Source organism: Microplitis mediator, chromosome 7 (genome assembly GCF_029852145.1).
Source record: "Microplitis mediator isolate UGA2020A chromosome 7, iyMicMedi2.1, whole genome shotgun sequence".
Taxonomy (NCBI): Eukaryota; Metazoa; Arthropoda; class Insecta; order Hymenoptera; family Braconidae; genus Microplitis; species Microplitis mediator.
Window position 1 is genome coordinate 2,270,420 of NC_079975.1, and position 25,787 is coordinate 2,296,206.

The 25,787-nt window shown below is 31.7% G+C and overlaps 5 protein-coding genes across 12 annotated transcripts; 1 reads left to right on the forward strand and 4 right to left on the reverse strand.

The window, feature by feature from the left end:
• Positions 1–383: 383 nt before the first annotated feature.
• LOC130671839 (gustatory receptor for sugar taste 43a-like) lies at positions 384–2,469 on the reverse strand. Its single transcript, XM_057475936.1, has 5 exons — positions 2,070–2,469; positions 1,571–1,995; positions 827–1,079; positions 596–754; positions 384–524 (listed from the first exon to the last, which is right to left on the reverse strand). The coding sequence occupies exons 1-5, from the start codon at positions 2,358–2,360 to the stop codon at positions 453–455; spliced, it is 1,200 nt and encodes a 399-aa protein (XP_057331919.1). The 5' UTR covers positions 2,361–2,469; the 3' UTR covers positions 384–452.
• A 733-nt stretch (positions 2,470–3,202) lies between these two features.
• LOC130671833 (uncharacterized) lies at positions 3,203–13,244 on the reverse strand. Of its 7 annotated transcripts, XR_008990590.1 has the most exons (9): positions 10,442–13,244; positions 9,699–9,951; positions 9,468–9,626; positions 8,407–9,399; positions 7,517–7,944; positions 7,183–7,435; positions 6,956–7,114; positions 5,879–6,881; positions 5,665–5,804 (listed from the first exon to the last, which is right to left on the reverse strand). XR_008990590.1 is itself a non-coding variant. In XM_057475928.1 (5 exons), the coding sequence occupies exons 1-5, from the start codon at positions 6,167–6,169 to the stop codon at positions 4,037–4,039; spliced, it is 1,200 nt and encodes a 399-aa protein (XP_057331911.1). In that variant the 5' UTR covers positions 6,170–6,806; the 3' UTR covers positions 3,203–4,036. The 7 variants fall into 7 exon arrangements, 2 of the variants coding, with proteins under 2 accessions (XP_057331911.1, XP_057331910.1); XR_008990591.1 differs by having other exon boundaries at positions 8,407–9,626; XR_008990592.1 differs by lacking the exon at positions 10,442–13,244 and having other exon boundaries at positions 9,699–10,293.
• Positions 13,245–14,547: 1,303 nt separating this feature from the next.
• Positions 14,548–17,304, reverse strand: LOC130671828 (protein KRI1 homolog). Its single transcript, XM_057475919.1, has 3 exons — positions 17,052–17,304; positions 16,900–16,982; positions 14,548–16,815 (listed from the first exon to the last, which is right to left on the reverse strand). The coding sequence occupies exons 1-3, from the start codon at positions 17,164–17,166 to the stop codon at positions 14,572–14,574; spliced, it is 2,442 nt and encodes an 813-aa protein (XP_057331902.1). The 5' UTR covers positions 17,167–17,304; the 3' UTR covers positions 14,548–14,571.
• Positions 17,305–18,230: 926 nt separating this feature from the next.
• Positions 18,231–22,939, forward strand: LOC130671826 (gamma-tubulin complex component 5-like). Its single transcript, XM_057475917.1, has 7 exons — positions 18,231–18,411; positions 18,507–18,992; positions 19,074–21,047; positions 21,140–21,458; positions 21,521–21,804; positions 22,152–22,311; positions 22,443–22,939. The coding sequence occupies exons 1-7, from the start codon at positions 18,340–18,342 to the stop codon at positions 22,493–22,495; spliced, it is 3,348 nt and encodes a 1,115-aa protein (XP_057331900.1). The 5' UTR covers positions 18,231–18,339; the 3' UTR covers positions 22,496–22,939.
• An 18-nt stretch (positions 22,940–22,957) lies between these two features.
• LOC130671832 (ras-related GTP-binding protein C) lies at positions 22,958–25,743 on the reverse strand. 2 transcript variants are annotated; one of them, XM_057475925.1, is made up of 6 exons: positions 25,637–25,654; positions 25,403–25,468; positions 25,041–25,204; positions 23,855–24,398; positions 23,648–23,790; positions 22,958–23,576 (listed from the first exon to the last, which is right to left on the reverse strand). In XM_057475925.1, exons 2-6 carry the CDS (start codon positions 25,412–25,414, stop codon positions 23,132–23,134), a joined length of 1,308 nt encoding a protein of 435 aa, XP_057331908.1. In that variant the 5' UTR covers positions 25,415–25,468; positions 25,637–25,654; the 3' UTR covers positions 22,958–23,131. The 2 variants fall into 2 exon arrangements, with proteins under 2 accessions (XP_057331908.1, XP_057331907.1); XM_057475924.1 differs by having other exon boundaries at positions 25,403–25,743.
• Positions 25,744–25,787: the final 44 nt, after the last annotated feature.

Below are 25,787 nucleotides of genomic sequence, written 5' to 3' on the forward strand. Positions count from 1 at the left end.
TTTATTATAAACTTAGTTGCTTTTTATACATTTCATGTGCGAATCATTAGCTATCTAAAGATCTAGTTTTTAAATTATTATATTATATAGTAACCTCTGTTATGCGAAGAATATTTATGAATTTTTTATCAACTAATTTATTATTTTTTATATTGTCATTACAATAAAGCCTTTAATTTAATAAATTTGAAATTTATGATAAAGTATACACGGAAAAAAAAGGATTCGTTGGCGCATGAAAATTCCACATTGTAAATTGAAAACGAAAATTTACTTAAGTCGAGAAAAAATCATTTGGGGCGAGAAAAAAATTCTTGAGCCAAGAAATCCTTTTTTTTCTGTGTCTCAAGAAAAATTTCTCTGCAGTAGTATTTTTTTTTAGGGTAACATTGAATTTACAGCAAAATCGATTCTGGCAATAATGAAAAATATATAAGTATTCAAAATAAAATTCATTGTGCAGCATTACGAATTGGATAGGTTTGAATCAATATGACAACTTGTGCTGTTACGGAACCGACAAACTGAAATTAATTATTATTATTAATATTATTAACGATATTTGATATAAATATAAAACAAAATCTGGACTGACATCTCTAACAAAATAGTAACCGAGATCGAAGAAACCACATGGTGAAAATTTTAAAGGATTTTGCAGCATCTGCATTGAAAATTTTTCGATTTCTCCCTTTAATTTTTCATCTTCAGACTCAGTCTCCAACTTGCAAATTATTTCACCAGTTCGTTTCCACTGCGAGACAAAAAAATTAATAAAGATTAAACTTTGCTATGAATATTAGAAAAAAAAAAAATGATAAATTACCTCAGTAATTGTTTTAGCGCAGGTATGATTGATACAAATAAATTGTAGACTGGAAATAGTTAACCAAATCAATATAATTATTGTCGTTAGCACTTTATGCAATGGTCCAACTTTTGGATTACTTAGTTTTGTGTAAATCTTATAAGATAATATTGTTATTGTGACAAATAATTGTGCCATCGTAAGAACCAATGCAATACTATAAACTTTTGTTATTTCGCGACACAACATCCCCAATTCCAGATGAATTCGTCTGAAATAAATTCAAACTTTTAAATTTACCGGTTAATTACAGTCGAATTTCATTAACTCGGAACTTCCCCTCAATCGTTACCCCCACCCGATGCTGTACATTTGTATGTGTCTGTATATATTTATATATGCTTCATACATGTGAATATTCGAGCACATGCGTGATAATCTACTTTTCAAGGGAAAAGGTCCATCCGTTAACTCGGAAATTCCGGAAAATTTCCGCTTCTTCGTAGACTAACTGTCCGAGTTAATGAAACTCGACTGTATTTATAGTAATAAGTAGTACTCAGGTGAAAATATACAATATTTGTATGAATTCTAGGTAAAACGTAAATTGACAAACTGTAATGACGTTTCCATGCCCAGAAAAGTCATTCCAAGGATCACGTTTTTCATTTCCGTAGTAATCAATTTTAAATTTTTGAAATAAATGAACAGACAAACATCTAATTTCCAACTGGGTATTAAAATACAATACTAATAAATTACCTGAGTTTATGAAGGATTTTAATGTAATTTCTTTCGAAATTCGACGGGCGAACAATCGTCGATGTAAAAATACCTTTATTATGATCATTGCCATAACTGTGGATTTCCAAATTATCCAATAGCGCTTTGTTTACTTTTTCAAACCGTATTTTCATGTGATTTATAAGCAGACAAAATGTCAAATCAATTAGGACGTTAACATTATATCCATGATTAAAAGTAAGTACAATAATTATCGTGGATAACAAGTCTATTGGGTCAGGATAAAATTTAACTCTACAAGAAGTAATAAAAACTGAAAAAATAATCCAAAAAACGGCAGCTTTAACTGATAAAGTTAATGCGCGTTGAGCATCTACTGGTACCCCCAAGTTACTGAGAGTTTCGTCAGCTTTTATAAGCCTCAAATTAATCTTCAAAGTTTTCTATTTTTCAAGCGATTAAATAAAAAATAAATTATTAATACTTCTTCCAAATTACTTATTATAAATCTACTTACGTTATTTGAGAACCAACCGCAAACAATATTAACGTACATTGAAAAAGCCACGAAATTTGTATAAGTGAAGATGATGAATGCATCATTAGATATCCAAGATGCTTTAAAATAATTCCAACAGACGAAAATGAAGCAAATAAAACTTACAGATGTTGTAATAATTGAAAAAACAATTGAGTAATTTATTTTTGATTTGCTAATAGCCGGATATTGTATAACACCATGACAAAATATTATGTGTAAAATATAAATAGGCAGCAATGTCTCCAGCAGATTCTTCGGTTTCCACATTTTCAACACGACTGAGTGTTTTTTTATATCATCATCATAAGTACAATAATTATGTTGATATTTAATTCCGTATGCATGACCATATCCTTGTAATTTATCGAAAATGTTGATTGTGCTTTTATATATCGTATGCAAACAATGAGCTATTTAATTAATGCATTGTTTGAGTAATTATCTTATAGTCAAAGTATATGAATTTTTTATTATTAACTTATTTCTATTGTTGACGGGATTCCCGATAATTTGATTGCAATTGATAGTGAGTATCATTTTACATTATGTGTTTTAAATTAAATCTTTCAATGAGATTATAAAATGAAAAAATTACGAACATTTAAGTTACCCGTTGAATGACACGCGGGGTCTTTTTGGCCCCTGACCATTAAAAATTTTTTATAACTCGCTGAATTTTGAATTTTTTGGTCCAAGAATTTTATCATGTATTCACTTTATATCCACAAGTATATCTTTCAAACATTAAAACATTTCAAGCTGTACTCTCTTAAAATGAACCAGTGAAATTTCACTGATTCTCCAGTGAAATCCACTGGTTCAACCAGTGAATCGAGCGATCACTGGTTCAACCAGTCGACTAAGATGATCGCTTGGCTCACTGGTTGAACTCTTTGAGGATTCAATGTCTGCTTTTATAACAACGATAAAAAAAAACAATACTAAACAACTAATGCTTGTATAATATCACTAATCTCAATTTCAATTTTATTTTATAGGGGAAGAGGGGGGGGGGCAAAAGTGGGTAGGGTAGGCAAAACAGGGTACCCCCAAAATTTGATAGAAAAAACTTTTATATTTTAAATGGTTTTTAAACATTCCAACATCACTTCTGTAAATATAATTAAGCGTTACTTTGAATTTTTTTTGGTAAACTTTTTCAAAAATCAATTGTCAGTTTAAAAATATTAATGACGTTTGTTTTATGATAAAAACTATTAAAAATTTTTTTTCTTCTTTTGTGTCCAATAAACATGTAAAATATAATTTTTCTTCATGTAAATTACTTACAAAAAAATTCAACTTAATCAAATTCGTTCAAAATCCAGAAATTTTTTTTTTACCTTTTTTAGGGGGTACCCCACTTTGCACGCAGAAATGAAAAATTTTTTTTTCCAACAGTAACTGGAAATTTCTTCTATTTACTTTGAATATCATTAAAAAAAAAAGATTTGGCATGAGCATATCCTTTTAATTTATTATAAACTTAGTGGCTTTTTATACATTTCATGCGCGAATCATTAGCTATCTAAAGATCTAGTTTTTAAATTATTATATTATATAGTAACTCTGTCATGCAAAGAATATTCATGAATTTTTTATCAACTAATTTATTATTTTTTATATTGTCATTGAAATAACGCCCTTAGTCTAAAAAATTTAAAATTTATAAAAAAGTACACAGAAGAAAAGGATTCTTTGGCGCAAAAAATTTTTACTCGCCCCAAGAATTTTTTTAAATTGTGAATTGAAAACGAAAATTTACTTAAGTCGAGAAAAAATCATTTGGGGCGAGAAAAAAATTCTTGAGCCAAGAAATCCTTTTTTTTCAGTGTCTCAAGAAAAATGTCTCTGCAGTAGTATTTTTTTTCAGGGTAACATTAAATTTACAGCAAAATCGATTCTGGCAGTAATGAAAAATATATAAGTATTCAAAATAAAATTCATTGTGCAGCATTACGAATTGGATAGGTTTGAATTAATATGATAACTTGTGCCGTTACGGAACCGACAAACTGAAATTAATTATTATTATTATTATTATTATTATTAATATTATTAACGATATTTGATATAAATATAAAACAAAATCTGGACTGACATCTCTAACAAAATAGTAACCGAGATCGAATAAATCACATGGTGAAAATTTCAAAGGGTTTTGCAACATCTGCATTGAAAATTTTTCAATTTCTCTGTTTAATTTTTCATCTTCAGACTCAATCTCCAAATTCCAAATTATTTCACTAGTTTGTTTCCACTTTGAAACATAAAAATTAATAAAGATTAAACTTTGCTATGAACATTAAAAAAATAAAAAAATAAATTACCTCAGTAATTGTTATAGCGCAAGTATGATTGATACAGATAAATTGCAGACTGGAAATCATTAACCAAATCAATAAAATTATTGTCGCTAGCAATTTATTCAATGGCCCATCTTTTGGATTCATTAATCTTGTATAAATATTATAAGGTAATAATATTAGTGCGACAAATGATTGTACCATCGTAAGAACCAATGCAATACGATAAACGTTTGTTATTTCATGACATAATATCCCCAATTCCAGATGAATTCGTCTAACATAAATTCAAACTTTTAAATTTACCGGTTAATTACAGTCGAATTTCATTAACTCGGAACTTCTTCTCAATCATTACCCTCACTACGAGTTACGTCGTCTCCTACCCGATGCTGTACATTTGTATGTGTCTGTATATATTTATATATGCTTCATACATGTGAATATTCGAGCACATGCGTGATAATCTACTTTTCAAGGGAGAAGGTCCATCCGTTAACTCGGAAATTCCGGAAAATTTCCGCTTCTTCGTAGACTTACTGTCCGAGTTAATGAAACTCGACTGTATTTATAGTAATAAGTAGTACTCAGGTGAAAATATACAATATTTGTTTGAATTCTAGGTAAAAACGACAATTGACAAACTGTAATGACGTATCCATGCCCAGAAAAGTCATTCCAAGGATCACGTTTTTCGTTTCCGTGGCAATCAATTTAAAATTTTTTATATACCCGATAAAAAATGAGTTCGTATAATTATATATAATTATATATGAGTCCATATATAATCAGATCTGAAAATTGGCCAGATCTGATCATATATGATCATGCATGAACGAATATAGTCATTCTTAAAATCTCATTGAAAATATCAGTAAATTATTAATTAAGTAATTTAATTAGGACTTATTGTCTTCATAAATGAACTAACAAACATTTAATTCCCACCTGGGTATTAAAAAATAATAATAATAAATTACCTGAGTTTATGAATGGTTTTCATGTAATTTCTGTCGGAATTCGACGGGTGAACAATCGTCGACGTAAAAATGTCTTTTTTACGATTATTGTCATTAGTGTGAATTTCCAAAATATCCAAAAGCGCTTTGTTTACTTTTTCAAACCGCCTCCTTATGTGATTTATAAGCATACAAAATGTCAAATCAATTAAGACATTAACGTGGATTCCATGGTGATTAGAAAGTACAATAATTATCGTGGATAACAAGTCTATTGGGTCAGGATAAAATTTAACTCTACAAAAAGTAATAAAAATTGAAAAAATAATCCAAAATACGGCAGCTTTAACTGATAAAATTAATGCGCGTTGAGCATCTACTGGTACCCCCAAGTTACTAAGAGTTTCGTCAGCTTTTATAAGCCTCAAATTAATCTTCAAAGTTTTCTATTTTTCAAGCGATTAAATAAAAAATAAATTATTAATACTTCTTCCAAATTACTTATTATAAATCTACTTACGTTATTTGAGAACCAACCGCAAACAATATTAACGTACATTGAAAAAGCCACGAAATTTGTATCAATGAAGAAGATAAGTTTATCATTAGATATCCAAGATGCTTCAAAATAATTCCAACTGACGATAATGAAGCAAATAAAACTTACAGATGTTGTAATAATTGAAAAAACAATTGAGTAATTTATTTTTGATTTGCTAATAGCCGGATATTGTATAACACCATGACAAAATATTATGTGTAAAATATAAATAGGCAGCAATGCCTCCAACAGATTCTTCGGCTTCCACATTTTTAACACGACTGAGTGTTTTTTTTCAATATCATGAGTACAACAATGATGTTAATATTTAATTTCGTATGCATGAACACATCCTTATAATTTATTAAAAATGTAGATTGTGTTTTTATATATTCTATGCAAATAATGAGCTATCTGGTTAATGCATTGCTTAAGTGATCATATTATAGCCCAAGTACATACATTTTTTATTAACTTATTTCTATTGTTGACAAGATTTCCGATAAGTTGATTGCATATTGATAGTGAGTATTTTTTTACATTGTGCGTTTTACATTCAAACTTTTCATGAGATCATAAATAAAAAAAATTACTAACATTTAAATGACCCTTTGAATGACACACGGGGTCTTTTTGACCCTCGATCATTTTAAATTTTTTATAATTCGCTGAATTTTGAATTTTTTGGTCCAAAAATTTTATCATGTATTCATTTTATATCCACAAATATATCCTTTAAACATTAAAACATTTTATGCTGTAGTTTTCTTTGAAAACAATTCCCGAAAAACTTATTTTCAGGCGGTCACACTAGTGGCCCCCTTATTAGGTACACTAACAATTAATTTATTTACTATCGTGATGACATTTAAAACTTTTACAAAGCAATTAAACTTTAAAAATCTTTTTTTTATGGTGTATTATTGTGCATTGGATAGGTTTGAATCAATATGATGAGTTGTGTTGTTACAGATCCGACAAACTGCAATTCAAAATTATCAATTACTATTATTATTTACCGTACTGAAACAAATATATTATAAAATCTAGACTGACATCTCTGACGAAATAAAAACCAAGATCTAATAATCCACATGGAGTGAATTTCAATGGATTTTGCAACATTTGCATCGAAAACTGCTTTATTTCTCTTTGGAAATTTATATCTTTAGACTCTAAGTCGAGCTTATGAATTATTTCCCCAGTTTGTTCCCACTGCAAGAACAAAACGTAAATTTTTTTATGCTAGTTGGAAATTATTAGTTTTAAAAATAAATTATCACCTCATTAACAGTTTCAGCGCAAACATAATTGACACTGAAAAATTTCAAGCTTGCAATTATAAACCAAATTATTATACTGCCTATGAATAATATTTTATCATAAGTTTTAGTTTTTTGGTCCCCTATTTCTACGTATATATAAAAAAGCTGACTTGTAATGGTAACAAATGCCACTATCATTGCGAGAATTATTGGTATTCCGTAAATTTTTATCAATTCCTGACACAATATCCCCAATTCCAGGTGGATCCGTCTAATATTCATTAAAATATTTAGTATTTAATTGTGATATTTTTGCTAAGTATTTAAAAACAATAATAAAATAAAAAATTACTTGATCTTATGAATAATTTCAGTGAAGTCTTTTTCAAGATGCGTTTGGCGGGAAATAGCCCATTTGTACTCTGTCTCTACTTCTTGTCTCAAATTATTAGTTTGTAAATTAAAAATCTCCAGCAACAGTTTGTTCAAGTTTTCAAAACGTTTTTTCATATGTTTTGTTACCAAACAAAATGTCAAATCAATTAAAAAATTAACGTGATATCCATGTTGAATAGTAAATACTACAAAAGTCACAGACAATAAATCAAGAGTGTCTGGGTACCATACAATTTTTATCACATTTAAAAAAAGTGAATAAGCTATCCATAAAATGGCTATTTTTATTGAAAAAATAAATTCAACTTGAGCGTCTACGGGGATTCCCAATTTTTCGAGATCTTCGTCGACTTTTATTATTCTCGAATTAATAATAACGGCGTCCTTGGTAAAAAAATAATTACCAACTCATTAAAAATACAAGTTACTATAGACTATTAAGTCTATCAATTATTCAGTATAAAGCGGTGTTAAACAAAAAGTAATTTTATTTTTCAAGTATCAAAAATCGAATTGTATTTCAAATACAAAAACAAATTTTTATTGTTTCAAAAATTAATGATACGACGGATTTACCAATTTATGGAGAAATTCAGAAAAAATTTGTCCACAATTAGATTTAAATGTTATTGTAAAAATATGACCTAGTGTCGAATTAATTAAATCGAGGGTTTTAAATAATGAACTTATACACTCACACCATTAATTGTCTGAACGTTCTAGTTCATACGGTCCAAAATTTAACATCGTGCGTCATGTAACTTTGACACCGGCTGTGTTGGAAATTTTAACACCACTTTTTTTACAATGCCATTTTTTGAAGTTAAATATAAAAATAATACATACATTTCTGTAAATCCAGCTGTGAATAATGTTCACCGTCATTGATAAAGTCATTATCACCGTAATAATTAGGTATACAATGCGGTGCCTATTTACCCAGGTTGAATTATAATGATTTAAAAGTGAAACAATAAAACAAATAAAGAAGATAATTGTTGTGGTTACTGCAAACACAAATGAGTTATTAAATTTTGATTTACTAACATTTGGAAATTTAACGACTCCATGGCAAAATATTAAATCAAAAATATAAATAGGCAGCAATGCCTCGATCATATTCTTCGGCTTCCACATTTCCAACACGACTGAGAGGATTTTGAAATATCATAAGTATTAATACGGAATATAATCCGCGTAGTTTTTAATATTTAAATAGACATGCATGATCATATCCATTTAATTTATTATAAACTTAGTTGCTTTTTATACATTTCATGCGCAAACTACTAACTATCTAAAGATCTATTTTTTAAATTATTGCATTGTATAGTATGGTATATTGTATTGTATTGGATTAATATTGTATTATTATGGTATAGTATCCTCTGGCATGCTGAGAAAATTTATGAATTTTTTATAAACTAATTTATCATTTTTTTTATATTGTCATTAAAATAAAATATTTAGTTTAGAGAATTAACAATTCGTTAAAAAGTCCATGGAAAAAAATAATTTTTTGGCGCAAAAAGTTTTTACTCGTCCTAAGAAATTTTTTTGTATCGTGAATTGGAAACGAAAATTTTTTTGAGCCGAGAAAAAATCTTATTCTTCACAAGAATATACAATTTTTATGAGTATCGGAAGTATATATTCTCATCCCAAGGAATATGTCTCCGTAGTAGTATTTTTTTCAGATTAACATTAAATTTTCAACAAATTCGACTCTGGCAATAATGAAAAATATATAAGTATTCAAAATAAAATTTATTGTGCAGCATTACGAATTGGATACGTTTGAATCAATATGATAACTTGTGCTGTTACGGATCCGACAAACTGAAATTAATTATTATTATCGTTATTTACTATACTTGATATAAATATAAAATAAAATCGAGACTGACATCTCTAACAAAATAGTAACCAAGATCGAATAAACCACATGGTGAAAATTTTAAAGGATTTTGCAACATCTGTATTGAAAATTTTTCAATTTCTTCCTTTAATTTTTCATCTTCACACTCAGTCTCCAACTTATAAATTATTTCACCAGTTCGTTTCCACTTCGAGATAAAAAAATTAATAAAGATTAAACTTTGCTATGAATATTAGAAAAAAAAAAAATGATAAATTACCTCAGTAATTGTTTTAGCGCAAGTATGATTGATACAAATAAATTGCAGACTGGAAATAGTTAACCAAATCAACATAACTATTGTCGTTAGCACTTTATGCAATGGTCCAACTTTTGAGTTTATTAGATCTGTATAAATAGTATAAAGTAATAATGTTATCATGAAAAATGATTGTGCCATCGTAAGAACCATTGCAATACTATAAACTTTTGTTATTTCACGACACAATATTCCCAATTCCAGATGAATTCGTCTAATATAAATTCAAACTTTTAAATTTACCGGTTAGTTACAGTCGAATTTCATTAACTCGGAACTTCCCCTCAATCGTTACCCCCGCCCGATGCTGTACATTTGTATGTGTCTGTATATATTTATATATGCTTCATACATGTGAATATTCGATCACATGCGTGATAATCTACTTTTCAAGGGAGAAGGTCCATCCGTTAACTCGGAAATTCCGGAAAATTTCCGCTTCTTCGTAGACTAACTGTCCGAGTTAATGAAACTCGACTGTATTTATAGTAATCAGTAGTACTCAGGTGAAAATATACAATAATTGTTTGAATTGTAGGTAAAAACGTTAATTGACAAACTGTAATGACGCTTCCATGCCCAGAAAAGTCATTCCAAGGATCACGTTTTTCATTTCGTGGCTACAATTTTAAATTTTTGTAATAAATGAACAAACAAACATCTAATTCCCACCTGGGTATTGAAAAATCATAATAATAAATTACCTGAGTTTATGAAGGATTTTAATGTAATTTCTGTCGAAATTCGACGGGCGAACAATCGTCGGTGTAAAAATACCTTTATTATGATCATTGCCATAACTGTGGATTTCCAAATTATCCAAAAGCGCTTTGTTCACTTTTTCAAACCGTATTTTCATGTGATTTATAAGCAGACAAAATGTCAAATCAATGAGAAAATTAACGTGATATCCATGTTGATGAGAAAGTACAATAACTATTTTAGATAACAAGTCTAATTTGCCACTATACATTTCTACTCTACAAGAAATAATAAAAACTAAAAAAGTAATCCAAAAAACTGCAGTTTTAACGCAGAAATTGAATTCACGTTGAGCGTCTACTGGTACCCCCAAGTTACTGAGAGTTTCATCAGCTTTTATAAGCCTCAAATTAATCTTCAAAGTTTTCTATTTTTCAAGCGATTAAATAAAAAATAAATTATTAATACTTTTTTAAAATTGTTTATTATAAGTCTACTTACGTTATTTGAGATCCAACCGCAAACAATATTAACGTACATTGAAAAAGCCACGATATTTACAAAAGTGAGGGAGATGAGTTTATCATTAGACATCCAAGATGCATCAAAATAATTCCAATAGAAAAACATGAACCCAATCAAACTTACAGATGTTGTAATAATTGAAAAAACAATTGAATAATTTATTTTTGATTTGCTCATAGCCGGATATTGTATAACACCATGGCAAAATATTATGTGTAAAATATAAATAGGCAGTAATGCCTCCAACAGATTCTTCGGCTTCCACATTTTTAACACGACTGAGTGTCTTTTTTCAATATCACGAGTATAATAATGATGTTAATATTTTATTTCGTATGCATGACCATATCCTTATAATTTATTAAAAATTTCGATTATGTTTTTTTTATATATTATGCTAATAATAAGCTATCTACTTAATGCATTGCTGAAGTGATCATATTAGAGTCCAAGTACATTAATTTTTTATTAACTTATTTTATATTGTTGAAGAGATGTCTGATAAGTTGATTGCAATTTGATAGTGAGTATTATTGCACGCCTTATAACGCGAAGTGTTTAAAGTAATGCATTACTCTCAACATGTTTTACAGTGTGTTTTTAATTAAAACTTCCATGAGATTATAAAGTAAAATAATTATTAACATTTGACCTTTACAGGGGGTCATTTCGACCCTAGACCATTTGTTTCAAATATATAATTATAGCTAAGACTTTTTTTTGTAAAGATGACAAGTATTCTGCAGAATTTATTCAAATAAAAATTTTTGGAAGAGATCTGTTATATATTGGATGATATTCAAAGGTTGTAATGAAACATCAGAATACAATACTAGGCGTATCCTTATTAAACATTATAACAGGGTGATAGCCAATACTCAAATGCCCACTTCCTTACATTACATATATATATTCCTACATACTACATGAACACAGCGCCACCCTGATTAAAAAAGTGAATTGAAAAGTATTGAAAATTATCTCAATTCTTTTCAATCCCTCGGCGGTTTTGGAAAGTATTGAATGGAATTGAAATTTCGATCGTTTGAATACTTTCCAATTCCAAAGTGGAATTCGAAAGTATTGAAAAGAATTCAATCTTTCATCATTTCAATTTAGGTATTGAGAAGGATTCGGAAAGATTCAAAAATTTCAATTCATTTCAATCTTTTTCAATCCCACTCATGACCCGAAATGTGAAATTATTTAGGTATTGAGAAGGATTCAGAAAGATTCAAAAATTTCAATTCATTTTAATCTTTTTCAATCCCACACTTGATCCGAAATATCGGACTATTTAGGTATTGAGAAGAATTCAGAAAGATTCAAAAATTTCAATTCATTTCAATCTTTTTCAATCCCACACTTGATTCGAAATGTCGGATTATTTAGGTATTGAGAAGGATTCAGAAAGATTAAAAATATCAATTCATTTGAATCTTTTTCAATTCCTCGGAAGTTCAGAAATTCTTTTATTATTTTGGGATTGAAAAGTATTCATTTTATGTCAAAATGAATACCTTGGGGTATAGAAAGTATTCGAAAGGATTCATTTCTCATCATTTTCAATACTTTTCAATTCACTTTTTTAATCAGGGCATCCATTGTCATCATACATCCGTTACAAGATAAATTTAGAATATTTTTGTCCTTTTTGGAACCAGTTGGAAGCCTATGAGTCAAATTCATTGAATATTTAAGAAAATTGTCGGGTATTGGCTGAGAATGACCTTCAGGGTTACGATGATCTGTCATTTTTGATAACTTATCCAAGTTCGTGTATCTTATGACTATAAGCATATTTATATCGTACTAGTATATTATGCCCGAGCTTTTGTATCTTACACTCGACGCAACTCATTATCAAGTAATCAACTATTCAGATGATATTTAAAATTGAGATAAGCACGAAAATCATAAATTTTTCTATTTATATATCACTGAAATCTTAAAGTTAAGTTCAAGGGCTACAACCCGTGCAAAAAAAAATTTGCTTCATTATGAATTTGATAATCAAATTCAGATTTTGAAACAAATCCGACTTTGATAATGAATTAGCTATAAAAATCCTCTAATTTTCTACTACAGCTGAATCTAACAGGTAACCAACAGCTGAAATCTAATAATTTAATCGGTAATTTTTAAAAACTTACCTTTCGCTTTAAACAAGTGATAAGTACTTTATAAAAATGGTATATTCCTAGCTTTGAAGAAGATTCAAAATTTTTTAATCGAAAGAAATTAAGACAACGAAGAGGAGTAATTCATGATGAATTTGATAATTATTATCGATTCAGTACGAGATTCACATTAAATTAATTATAAGAAAAATATGTTTTATTTCATAAATGTATTTTTTGTTCTTACACCCGAAATTTAAAAAAAAATAAAGAACTATTATATTTGACTTAGATGACATTTATTATTAATTTGATTAAATTTAACAGTATAAAATTAATACTTGATTCATAATAAGTTGATTATAAAAGTGTTACAAAGTTGATATTAATTTGATCGTATGTTACATATGATAATGAACAAATTTTATATAACAATAACTGTCAAGTTATAGTTTCTAACAAATATAGCTATAAAATTAGAAAAATATATTATAAATGTAGATTAGTTTAATAAATTCAATTTAATAATGCAGAGTAAAATATATTTTTTAGTTTGTTTATTTTTCAACTCATTCAATAAACAATTTTTTTTTTGTAATAGCACAAACAATAGCTAGTTAACGATAGCTAATTTATTATCAAAGTCAGATTTGTTTCAAAATCTGAATTTGATTATCAAATTCATAATGAAATTCATAATGAAGCAAATTTTTTTTTGCGCGGGAAGTTAAAACACGCGCATGTCTCTCCTGTTAAACGCATGTTCTAAAAATGTAAATAGTTGTTTAGCCATGTAGGGATAAAGCTTTTCTGTAAAAGTTATATCGGGATGACATTAATTGAGAATTAGGGAAGTGAGCGGTGGATATACAGAGTGGGCGTGCGAGCCACCTGCTACCGAGCGGGTCTCTCTTGAATCCGACCAAGTCGCAAGGGGTCCAATTGATTTATCGCACCCGAGGGGTTCTGCTCACACGCCTGCCTAACACTTTAATACTACCGCCGATACCACTGCTCATTTATATATTTTTTATTATTATTTTACTTATGCTACTCATATTGCCCATCCTTTCGTCACCTCCCCGTCCCCAGATAAAATTTTTTCTGCAATCACCAAATAAGTGTTAAAGATTTTTCACGGAAAATTACGGGTGTTTTTTAAACAGACAAATGTTGCTGCGAGTAAACATTCGGGAGGGAGAATAAAATAAAGCAAAACTGTCAGATGACAGAAGCACTTGATCTAGCCTGATATAGAATTCGTAGCAGCATATGGGATAGCTTACATGACGGTGATTGTGGAAAAACAAACGCTTGAACAAGAGGATATTCATTCTTACTACTTAATCCGCAAACGTCATTTATCATTTTATTATTCCCCTATAAAAAATCCTTAATATATATCTATTTATACGTCTACTTTAGAATTCAATTGTTCAAAATTATCAACTGCAATTTATCTATTTTATTTTTTATTATTCAACAATTCAATTTTTTTCATTACTCTGCTTGCCGAATTTCAACTTATTTCTAAATTTACGTGGATTCAAACCGTAGGCCTTGAGTCGCTCGTCGCTCAACGAAGCGATGGGATTGTGAGGCTGAGACGGTTGTTTATTTTTATTTCTTTTCTTCTGCAGTTTATTTGTACTTTTATTCACCAGATCTTTGTTACTTTTATCAAATTTAAATTTCTTAGCATGCGGAGGTTTTACTTCAGACTCACCATTGATCAAATTTTCACATTTTCTTTTATTCTTGCCCTCTTGTTTCGTTTCTTCAGACACCTCTGTCCCATTCGTCTCAGCAGCGTCATCAGTCTCCACTTTCTTTTTCTTCTTCTTCTTCTTTTTCTTTTCATTCGTCACTGCCACCGTTGGTTCATCAGCTGCTTCAACTTTATCCTCACCCCGATCATTTCCTTCAACTTCACTCTTCTTCTTCTTTTTCTTCTCACCTGCTTTGTCATCTTCAGCTCCTTGATCCTCCGGAACTTTTTTACTTTCATTCTCACCAATTTGATTTCCCGGCAATACGGATTTTTTCTTCCTCCTCTTTTTCTTTTTCTCAGCACCAGGGCCGGCATTTGCGTCCCCATTCAACTCCGCAGATGCTTTCTTCACTTCGTCATCGACTTCTTCCTCAATTGGTTTATACAAACTAGAGAGAATTTTCCTCTTGAATCTTTCGTCTTTACTCTTCTGTTTAAAAGTCTGAACTTCTCTGTACTCAGCGTCTTCAGACTTGTGCTCAAGCGCTTTCTTCAACGAGCACCATTTGTTCAACTCTTTGTCATCCGCCAACAGAATTTCTTCAACACTGAGTCCGTAGTCATTGGGAACGACTTTCCTGTACTTGAACCTGCACGGCTGGTCACCAATCATGTCTTCATAATCAAGAGCATAATACTGGTCAATGTAATCCTTAAAAGACGAGTGCAAACCGGGATCAAATTTAGGTTTTTCTTTAGCAATCAGCTCAGCAAACTTGGAACGTTTCCTACGTTTCCTCTTAGAAGAACTTTCTTCCGCTTCCTTGGCCTTCTTATTGACTTCATAGTCAGCGTCCATCACAAAATTCGCATCTTCGCAGTGAGGTTCACTGTAGCTTTGACTCAACTCAGATTTATCAGCAGTAGGGTCATAATCGTCCCAAGTCTTCTCAATCTCCAACTCTTCGTCAAGCTCCGGAAACTCGGGCTTAGCATTTTCATCGACATCTTGGTAATACTCATCATTGAACAGCTCCTGCATCTTTCTGTCATGTTCATTGGGATCAAAATCACCTTCAAAGTCAAGGATGTCAACTTTGAGATCATCGTTGCCAGTTATTTCCTTCAACTGGGCGATCTTGTCCATTATTTCCTTGCGCTTTAGCATTTTGTACCTCTTCAGCTCTTCCTTCTGCTTCAACTTTTCTTGCTCCTTGCGTTTCTTCACCTCTGCCCGCTTCTCAGCTCTCCTGGTGTCCTTCTTCCTCATGGAATCCTCTATCGTTCTTGGATACCGTTTAATAAACTCAGGGTCAGGTTCTTCAAACCTGAAATTATATTTGTGCTCAAACTCCTCTTGAGTCTCAATCTGTTTCTCGTCCTCCGACAAATCCTTGTCGCTGTCATGCAAACGATTCGCGTAATCATCATTATCTTCGGCATCACTCTCATCAACTTGATTGTCTTCATCAGAAAACTTCCTCCGCATGACAAAATCACGCAGGAATTTTTCATTCGCGTCAAGATTCGGGTCCGTCCAAAAATCACGCAGAGGTTTCAGCTCTTCCTCATCCTTATCATCAACTTCCGCCGGCTGGCCCAGCAACCAGAGTCTGTAAGCCTCTTCTTCCTTTTCCTTTTCTTCTGAAGCTTTAGTTTTTTCTTTCAGCAAATCATCGTCACCATCATCATCAATATCAGCCGCTTTCTTGATACTTTCCTTCAGAAGCCGCTGCTCTTCAACGTAAGTCAGTCTACTGGCAACTGGTTCCTGATGATCCTCGTCGCTGTCATCACTCAACTTCCCGCCCTTCTCTATCAATATTTTTCGTTCGTAGTCACGCAGAGACAACGGCTTCTCCTTCTTCTTTTTCTTCTTCTCCACTTGCCCTGAACCTTCACCAGCTTCATTATTCTCAGGTGGAAAAAATACAACCTTGTCATCATAAATCTTGGGGTCTTTTTTCTTCAAGTACGCGAGAGTCTTGTAGAAATTTTTGTCCATCTCTTCAGTCAGCAACTGAGAATTTAATCAACTGTTTAATTAAAGTACTCTAGCAATAAATAAATTCATTAACAAATAAATAAATAAATAAATACATACATTAGCATCCTCATCATCTGATGAACTAGAGGAGTCCTCAGAATCATCAGCATATTTCAGGTGATCTCCATGTTTAGTTTTAACTGAAAATGTTTTAATGAATAAGTAGTTAATTAAAAGAACTAATAAATAAATTAATTAATAGAACTTACGTCTATTTACTTCTTCTTTCAGTCGCCACTTGTCGTAATTTGCCGCATACTTTTCATTTATTTTAATCTCCGGTTCTTCATCAGCATCATCATCGTCATCGAACAGCTTCGGCATATTAAATTTAAATACTAGTTTATTTAAATGTTTAAGAAAATAAAAACGTGTTTACTTTTTGAAAAGCACATGGGCGGACAAAAATAGTGAGACAGGTTAGGACTGATGGTTGATCAATAGCTAACTCTGATTCTGAAGTTGGACACTTGGCACGTGCGCTGATGGTCTTATCATCAAATGGAACAGTAGTAATTATAGATGGCAATTGAAAGTTTACTTCAGTAGAGCTAGAGATTTTAAATTAATTAGTATGTGTTCTAATTAGTCAATTATGTGTTGACATTAGGGCGGTTTTAAAAATGATTGTAAAGTTAGCGGACATCTGACAATTTTAAAAACTTTTTAAATAACGAATTTAAATGGTTATAAAATAAAAATAAAAAAATGCATATTTAGAGAATTCAAAATTCAGTACATGCATTTTTTTAAATTTTGTTATTTTAATTATTTACATTTTTTTATATGTAATTAAAAAATTTACATGAGTGTAAATGTAGTAGACATCAGACAAATTTTCAAATATAAATAAGTAGAGTAAGTAATTTAAAAAATACAATTTTAAAAAAATGCACTTATTAATTTCAAAATTTTTGACGTGAATTTTTTTTAAATTTTATTTTTATTGATTATTTATAATTTTAAATTTGTCTGACGTCTGCTACTTTCACTCATTTTAAAAACCGCGTTTATTTTTCCCGGATTTAAATTTATATTGCCAATGACACTAAAAGAAGCCGACATCTGTCAATTTTAATATTTTTAATTATCAAGTTAATTGTAAACAGAAATTTTTAAAAAATATAAGCAATTCAAATTTCGAAAACTCTCCGCATGAATTTTTTTAAATTTTTGCCTGTCAGTAATTACTTTGTTCATTAAAAATAAATAAATTTTTTTAATGACACTGTCAACATCATTATGCATAAATAATATATAGATATACCCGCAATAATAATTTAAGCGCGGGTTTAAAAACTGGCCCTTAAATATTTAAATTCTAGTGAAATTAAAAAATTTCAGTTTTTAAATTTTTCCCGCCGACGTCGCATCAGCGATTTGAAAATAAAAAAATACTGTGTTTACAAATTTAGTATTTACCGTATTTACTAATTAAATAAATAAACATAAATTTTTTAATTAATATCTGATAGTAATTATCACAAAAATGTAACAATGGGAACGCTAATTACGAATGACATTTACAGAGATTTAAAATTACTGATTAGTTCTTTGACAGGTTTCCAGGTGAGTTTATTTGCCAAATAAATTTTATATTTGTAGGTTGTGTTAATTGTAGGAATAATTATAATTATAACTATACATTCGTTTAATTTTCGTAGGAAAAAGGAGAAAATTCTCGTCAGTTCAGAATCTGTGAAAAATTCGTACTGTCAAATATTAAAAATCACAATTATTTGCCAATAAACAGTCACAGTGTCAGAAGATCAGTGAACGACCTCAAGGAAAAATTTTACGTCCACGGTAATTACAAAGTTGCTGAGAGGTTCACGAGTCTCGTGGACTCTCTGCTGACTTCCTCGGCGTTTAATTTTGACCAGCATCCCCAGCATGATTTGCAGTGGACGCTCCTGTTGCTGCTCATCGAGCTGTCAAATGAGACAAGCAAGTCAGTTATTACTGACACCAGTTCCGCTGATGATAGCGGCGATCTATCAACGGCTACTGGTTCAAATGATGATGATGATGATGAAAAAACGGGTGATTCTAAGCAGGACAACAGAACAGATGAAATTAATTGGGAAGAATATCTCAGAGATGGTCAGCAAGAATTTTTTTGTGATTACAGAGCCGAGTCTCAAGACAGTGTTCGTATTTTTTTCAAATTTATTTATTAAATGAACCCGGGTTTTATTTAATTCCTACAATTATTTGAATTTAATTTTTAGGATGAACTGTCAGTTTGGTCACAGGAAAATGACGACGACGTGTCAAGTATAAATAAAAATGACAACATATTTTCAAAAAACGAATCTTCTAAGCAAAGTCTATCAGGAAACTCATCACTGAGTACTTTGAAAAAAATTTCCGACCCCAGATTTCCCGCTCCGTCTATAAAATCGCAGGCAAAGTCAAAATCTTTAGAAAAATTCACGCGGATAGTCGAGTCCCAAAAGTGGTTGGAAGTGAACATCGAGAACTCCTGGTGGAGTGGTAAAGGTTACGACAACGTCCAAGTGTCTAGTAAATTTCCACATGCTCACTTCTGTGAAATTTATACCAGCCACCATAAATCATCAGAAAAAAGTGACAGAGTCGGAAAATCAGCACCGACTGCTTTGGTAACCGAGTCTCAAGCTTGCCGCGAAGTTCTTTGGATGCTCACTCACCAGTCAGTCACTGGGTCTGGGTGTTACGAAAATATTGGAGTAGTCTACGAGAAAGTTGGTGATGACTTCAGTATAAATAAAAATGTTTCTATTTCCAGTTTAACGCCGAAGGCTTTTCAAAGTGCGTTTAAAAATTTCGTTGATTATTTTTCTATGATAAAAAGACTTGACTGCTTGCTGAGTAATTATTTTGCTAACGAAAATAGTCTAGGAAACATCAAGTCCTCAGTCTTGCCGTTTACCTACGAAACTTACAGCACCTCAGTGATGCAGTACTTCAATAGAATAAAGCAAGACGTCATTGATGTTGAGAAAAAGTCAATGGAACGGAACATCACGACATTCCTGACTCTGTCAAAAGATTTAGAATTGATAATTGGAAGGCTGGACGTGCTCAGTGATGTCCATCAGTCAGTTCTGACTGACGATCTGCTAAAATGCCAGAGTAATTGGGAGAAAAGCTACCGGTTACTTTTGAATCTTTACCGCGAGCTGGAAAATTCATCCAGTCGCGCCCGGACTAATCTCTGCGCCAGTCTTTACCTGTCAAGTTTGCGAGTTTATTTAAATATAATCGACACCTGGTTGACAGAAGGAAGACTCGAGGATTTTCGTGATGAATTTTTGGTGTTTAAAAAAAAATCACGATGTAATTTTGAGAGCATGAGTTCTGATGACGGGAGAATCAAAATGATGACATTTGACATCCGTCAGATTCAAAAGGACACTGGGATTTTTATTGATCCGATAATTAAAAAACTGCTGAGAAAAATAGAAGAGATGGGAAGAAATATTGACTTACTTGTTACGTTGAATAGAATTTCCGATATGTGGAAAATGAACGCTGAGATTTATGAGTCCACGAGAATTCCTTTGAGTGATGAATTTATCACATGCGTAATCATGGAGTTGTCTAAGTACGGAAGTGATTTAAGTCACCAGGATGATAATGATCAACTAGACGCACCAGTAAATAATGAATTCGACATAAACATTGATAGGAATCCTGGCAATAATTTATCAGAAGTACAGCAACCAAATGATAAATTAAAAAGTACTTTGGATCCAACATGTCTAATAGATCTTGAAGAAAATATCCGTCAGCAGATTCGTCAAATAAATAATCCGTTTCTTATGAAAGTATTCCAAAATTATTTGCCATCACTGACATCACCAGCGAATTATTCGAATTTCCCCTGCGCAATTACAGGCACAGATACCGTTGATTTAAAAGAAAAAGAGCCAACTGCAGACAAAAGTGACGAGAAGGATCAAGAACCCAGGCGATGGGGAGTGACGGATATATTTGATAAATTGGAAGAAATATCAAAATTTATTCTGCCATTTCGTAAAGTTTTCGAAAAAACATTTGACACCATATTAGACCGCCGGTACTCGTGTGCCTCGAAGCTCGTGAAAAATATTCTTATCGATGAGTACAAACTTGAAAAGCATTTGAAATTAATGCGGTCTATTTATATGATGGAGCGAGGTCACATTATGAAGAAATTTTACCAGCACATGTTTCACGAAGTAACATATAAATATTTATATAATTTTTTCAATGCCTCGACTAATCAATGGACTATTATACACATCAATAATATTTATTTATTTATCAATAGATTGAGACCCGCGGCTTCACGACGTACCGCGCGAACCCCTACTGCGATTTATCAAACATTCTGGAGCAAGTGCTGTCGGATGAATGGAGAGACTCGAGTTCGCAAAACCGGTGGTCGATTTCAATAGCGACCTCGGACGGGGTCAATGCCGCGCGTCAAGTGATACAGGCGATTGAAAACACGACACTCGACTATTCAATCGATTGGCCAATAAATATGGTCCTGACTGACCAAGTGCTCGCTAAGTACAACGAGATATTTAGATTTCAGTTGAAACTAAAGTGGTCGTTGTGGACTTTGAACAATTTACGATTTACGGGTAATTATTTTCTAATCATTCATCAGCCATCAAGTTAATTCTGTATATTTTTTCACTCCTAGATCTCGAAGGAACGGGTCCCGATGATATGAACGACTTTTTCTTCCATTTCAATGCCAGAAGGTTGGAGTGTCTGAGATTTTGGCTCCTGCATGCGATCGGGTCTATTCACACTTATCTATCGGGTCAAGTTCTACAGAGTTTGGGTATAATTTTAGAGAACTCTCTGGCACGAGCTAAGGATCTTGATACCATAATCCAAGTTCACGATGATTATCTCAACAAAGCGCATGAGCATTGTCTGCAAACACCCCAATTTGGTGATATTATGATGACTATTAATAATGTGAGCTATTCATTCATTAATAATCACTAATTAGTTATAGAAAATGGGGCTAATTGGGCCGTATAAAATTTTAATTAATTAAAATTAGAGCAAAATTATTCCTACGATTTTTTTTAAACTGAATTGGAGCAACACCGCGGGGTAATTCGGGCCACTGATAATTTTTTAGAAAAATTTTTACAATTGATGATAAATTCGGGATCGATAAAATTGATTTTTTTCACGTAAAAAAAAATTTTTTCATGTTTTACAAGGGTCCATTTTAATTTTTTTTATGCCTGGGCCTTATTGATATTTTTGAGGCCCATTCCTACCCCTCATATTTATAATTTTGTTTAAAATATCAGTTACTGGAGATGTGCGCGCACATACGAGATCGTTGGAAACGAGGGGTCAAGCAGTTGATGCCCACAGAGCTGGACGTAATGGAGAAAAATTACATTAAATTCCATACATACTTAGCCCTGGCGCTTCACAACGCAGTGCAGCACAAAGAAGCCGACTACTGTAAGTACCTCGTCTCAATAAAATTAACTCACAACATAAATAAACTAAAGCAAAAAATTTAAGTATCTAGACAATAAATAATTATTTATAAGGCACTAGTATATTTACGCACATGTTAATTTTTTTTACAGTGGCCGGGTTGACATCCGCTTTTAATTGCAGTATGCCACAATACAGCAATTAATATCACCACGACCGACGATTACTCCATTTATATAAATCATACCTCATACCCAACTCTACATACTTTTTTACTTAACATTGTACATCATTAATCATCAATCGACTCACATTTTCCTAGATTTATTTGTATAAAAGTTTATTGTATAAATGTTATATATAAGTTACAATAATAATTAAATTAATCCTCACCCTTAATTCCTTTCCTAAGCAAAAGAACTCCAATTTTATTTACAGACAAAACTACCGGTATAATCACTAGCCCTAGCAGCAGCAGCATCACCAAAACTCCGTGTCTCGATGTCCAGCCATTGATAAAAGGCCTGCTCGCGGAAGTCGCCCACCAAAGTTACCCACCCTCTGGTTTTCCTTCACATAAATTTTTTTAACCCTCTCATGTCTTCTGTAGTGAGTAATAACTAATTAACACTTGCAAATAAAATATTTATTATATTAAAGTACTAAATAATTATAAATATATATATGTATATATTTATTTAAATATTAGTATGGTATTTAAAAATTAATTACAGCTGAAAAACTTCTATACATATTATTAGTCATATAAATATATAATATATTGCTTTGCGTTAATGTATGACGTAATCAGTGGGAGAAAAAAAATTAGAGTACAGGGAAATTAATTCTGCGCGATAGCGATGGATCCATTCTGGCTGAGATTTCCCACGGCGGGCTGGCTGCTGGGTCCTAGAGACAACGCGCCGATTGATGGGGTCGTGGCGGCATTTGCCAGAGTTTGCTCATTACTGCTGGAGGGTAAAAGTGAAGGAGATTCTGCTGGAGGTAGAGGCGGCGCGGGTGGCACTGATGACGGTGACGATGGAGAATGACTGTTTGTATTGGCGGTTTTATTCCGTAATTCAAATACTTGCTGAATGGCTTTTCTGAAGCACAGAAAATTGTAATCGATCACTCCTTGTCTGTCAAAGTTGTCTTCGCGCAGAATGCAGACAAGGGCAAGAAATTTGTTTACTTCCCGTAGGTAGAGTATTGTTCCGTTGTTGAGTTTTATGAGACTCGAGCTTTGATTGTCGAAGGCCGCGGCTTCTAGATCTTCTCTAAGACTTTTTACAAAAATTTTATTGTTTATTTATTTATTTACTACAGATTTTGGGTGGGAAATATTAAAACTTACCCATATATGCACGACACGTCGATCACGACATCGATCATATCGCAGCAGAGCTCGTAACTCTGCATGTCCACCGGAGAGCTGTCGGTTGCGATGTAAATTTTCGAAACTACATCAAATAAAAATGCTTTTTCTATTCCCGAGTTCTGTAATAATTCGTAGTAATTAAATAATTGACTGGTAAATAATTAATAGATGATTGATAATTACCGATATCAAAATATTTAAAAGATTTTCGAGTGTCGGTAACTGAGGGATGAGCTTCTGTACGACTTTACTGAAGGCCTCAAAAATGCTGTGATCGTAAATGGAGGTCAAATGAAAGCTCAAGTGAATTTGATCGTAATTAGAGTCCAGCAAATCATCATTCGCTCGCGTGTGAATGTCTCTCTGTGTCTCCATTTTGTAATCATCCGAGAGCCCGTCGACCTTGTGAATGAAAACCTCGAACTTAATCGCCTGATTAACTTTGTAAGCTTTAGTAACTGTGAGGTGAAGTTTGTTGAGTGCCTCCATGTAGTCGTCCTGGGCGTCGATGACAAACACGAGGGCACCGCAGCCCCCGAATATCATGTCGCTGTCAAAAGTCGGGTCGAAGAAATCGATCTGACCTGGGAAGTCCCATATCTGAAATTGTACGAAGCTCGAGTTGCTGATGTCGTCCTTTATTATTTTATTTGTACTCTCGAGAAATAGTGTCTCATTCGGTGACATTTTGTGGAAAACAACTTTTTGAATTGATGACTTTCCACTCCTGAAATACGTAACCCAGTTAGTAAATAAAAACTTGAGGGCATTCTCGGACAGTTCCTCCCCTCCCCCTACACACTTTTTAAAAATATTTAATGACCTTGAACTGTCAAGTATAAAAATTTAATTAATTAATTTTAAAAAAATCAAAGCTGACATATAGATTTTTAAAAAAATTACTCACAGTTGCCATCAATTAGGAGCTAAACAAAATTTCGTAAGGAAAATTTTAGCCTACAAAATTCAAAAATTTATAAGAAGTTTTTGCGAAAATGTAACTGCGTCCTCTTTTAAATTAATGCTCAACTTTTCTTCAATTAATTACCAAAATTTTTATGATACTGAAGTTAGCAGACGTCTAGTAATTTTTGGATTTTATTTTAGAGAATAAATTATAAGAAAAAAAAAATTTTTTTAAATTGCACCTGTAGTTTTTTTAAATTCTCTACATGTGCATATTTTTATTTTTATTTTTTTTCTGATTGATTTGCTTAAAAAAAAAATCCGAAAATTTTTAATTATCTGCTAACTTCAGGATCATAAATTTTTATACGTCATTACAATCTCGGCAGAATATTTTTAAAAAGTGTGAGGCACTGTCTAGGAATGTCATCAAAGGATTAGCCAGCAAAAGTAATTTTTCAACCTCCTAAGACCCATCAATAAAATTCGAGGTTTTTGTTCCCCAGCTAATAGTAAATTAGTCGTCGAATCCTCAGTTGTCTCATCGCCGTCAACAAACGGCGTGTACCCAAAGTCCTGAGGGAATGATCCGACATCATAACCTCCTTGGTACTGATCATCATCATCCTGCGCAAAAGATAAACAAATTACTACACGTAAAAACTTCCACTACCTATTACTATCACTACAATTATTATCATCATTCAATTGCTAACAATCATCAATCATTAAAAGATTAAAATTCTTATCAATCATCAACAAACAACATAAATATCAAGACCATTTGTTATATTTATCAAAAATAATGTCTGTTAAATTACTTACCAAGTTTGACATATTTAAAAAATAAACTTTTAAATACAAAAAAATAAAACAAACAATCACCGATGGCTGTAAATATGTTGATATATTTGTAGATCACATAAATATAAATATAAATATAAATATATATATATTTCAGCCAATACTTTGTTCTGACATTAGTCACATATTAGCAGATAACTTTAATTAGTTTGTTTTATTGTACTATATATTTATATATATACTTATATATATTACTTGTAAGATAAAATAATCATTTTACTAAAACCCCAATCCAAATGACGTGTAAATGAAATTCCTCTCTCCCATTCGCTGGGTGATATTTTTTATATTTTTTCCCTCACATCAATCACGTGCGCAACGCGCAAGTACTCGCGCAAGAAGTGAG

Bases quoted from the DNA above. Each gene is read 5' to 3' on its own strand.
- LOC130671832 (XM_057475924.1), bottom strand. The intron at 24,399-25,040 runs GTTGAAAAATTA...TACGTATTTCAG, and splicing joins TTATTGATGGGTCTTAGGAG to GAGTGGAAAGTCATCAATTC. The intron at 23,577-23,647 runs GTAAGTTTTAAT...TTTTGTAAAAAG, and splicing joins GACGTGTCGTGCATATATGG to TCTTAGAGAAGATCTAGAAG.
- LOC130671826 (XM_057475917.1), top strand. From the start codon at position 18,340: ATGGGAACGCTAATTACGAATGACATTTACAGAGATTTAAAATTACTG. The intron at 21,048-21,139 runs GTAACATATAAA...ATTTATCAATAG, and splicing joins ACCAGCACATGTTTCACGAA to ATTGAGACCCGCGGCTTCAC. The intron at 22,312-22,442 runs GTAAGTACCTCG...TTTTTTTTACAG, and splicing joins GCACAAAGAAGCCGACTACT to TGGCCGGGTTGACATCCGCT.
- LOC130671833 (XM_057475927.1), bottom strand. From the start codon at position 6,169: ATGTGGAAGCCGAAGAATCTGTTGGAGGCATTGCTGCCTATTTATATT. The intron at 5,805-5,878 runs GTAAGTAGATTT...CTTGAAAAATAG, and splicing joins GCGGTTGGTTCTCAAATAAC to AAAACTTTGAAGATTAATTT. The intron at 4,677-5,379 runs GTAATTTATTAT...AATTTATGTTAG, and splicing joins AAAACCATTCATAAACTCAG to ACGAATTCATCTGGAATTGG.
- LOC130671839 (XM_057475936.1), bottom strand. From the start codon at position 2,360: ATGTGGAAACCGAAGAATCTGCTGGAGACATTGCTGCCTATTTATATT. The intron at 1,080-1,570 runs GTAATTTATTAG...AATTTATTTCAG, and splicing joins AAAATCCTTCATAAACTCAG to ACGAATTCATCTGGAATTGG. The intron at 755-826 runs GTAATTTATCAT...TTTGTCTCGCAG, and splicing joins GCGCTAAAACAATTACTGAG to TGGAAACGAACTGGTGAAAT.
- LOC130671828 (XM_057475919.1), bottom strand. From the start codon at position 17,166: ATGCCGAAGCTGTTCGATGACGATGATGATGCTGATGAAGAACCGGAG. The intron at 16,983-17,051 runs GTAAGTTCTATT...AAACATTTTCAG, and splicing joins GAAAGAAGAAGTAAATAGAC to TTAAAACTAAACATGGAGAT. The intron at 16,816-16,899 runs GTATGTATTTAT...TTAAATTCTCAG, and splicing joins CAGATGATGAGGATGCTAAT to TTGCTGACTGAAGAGATGGA.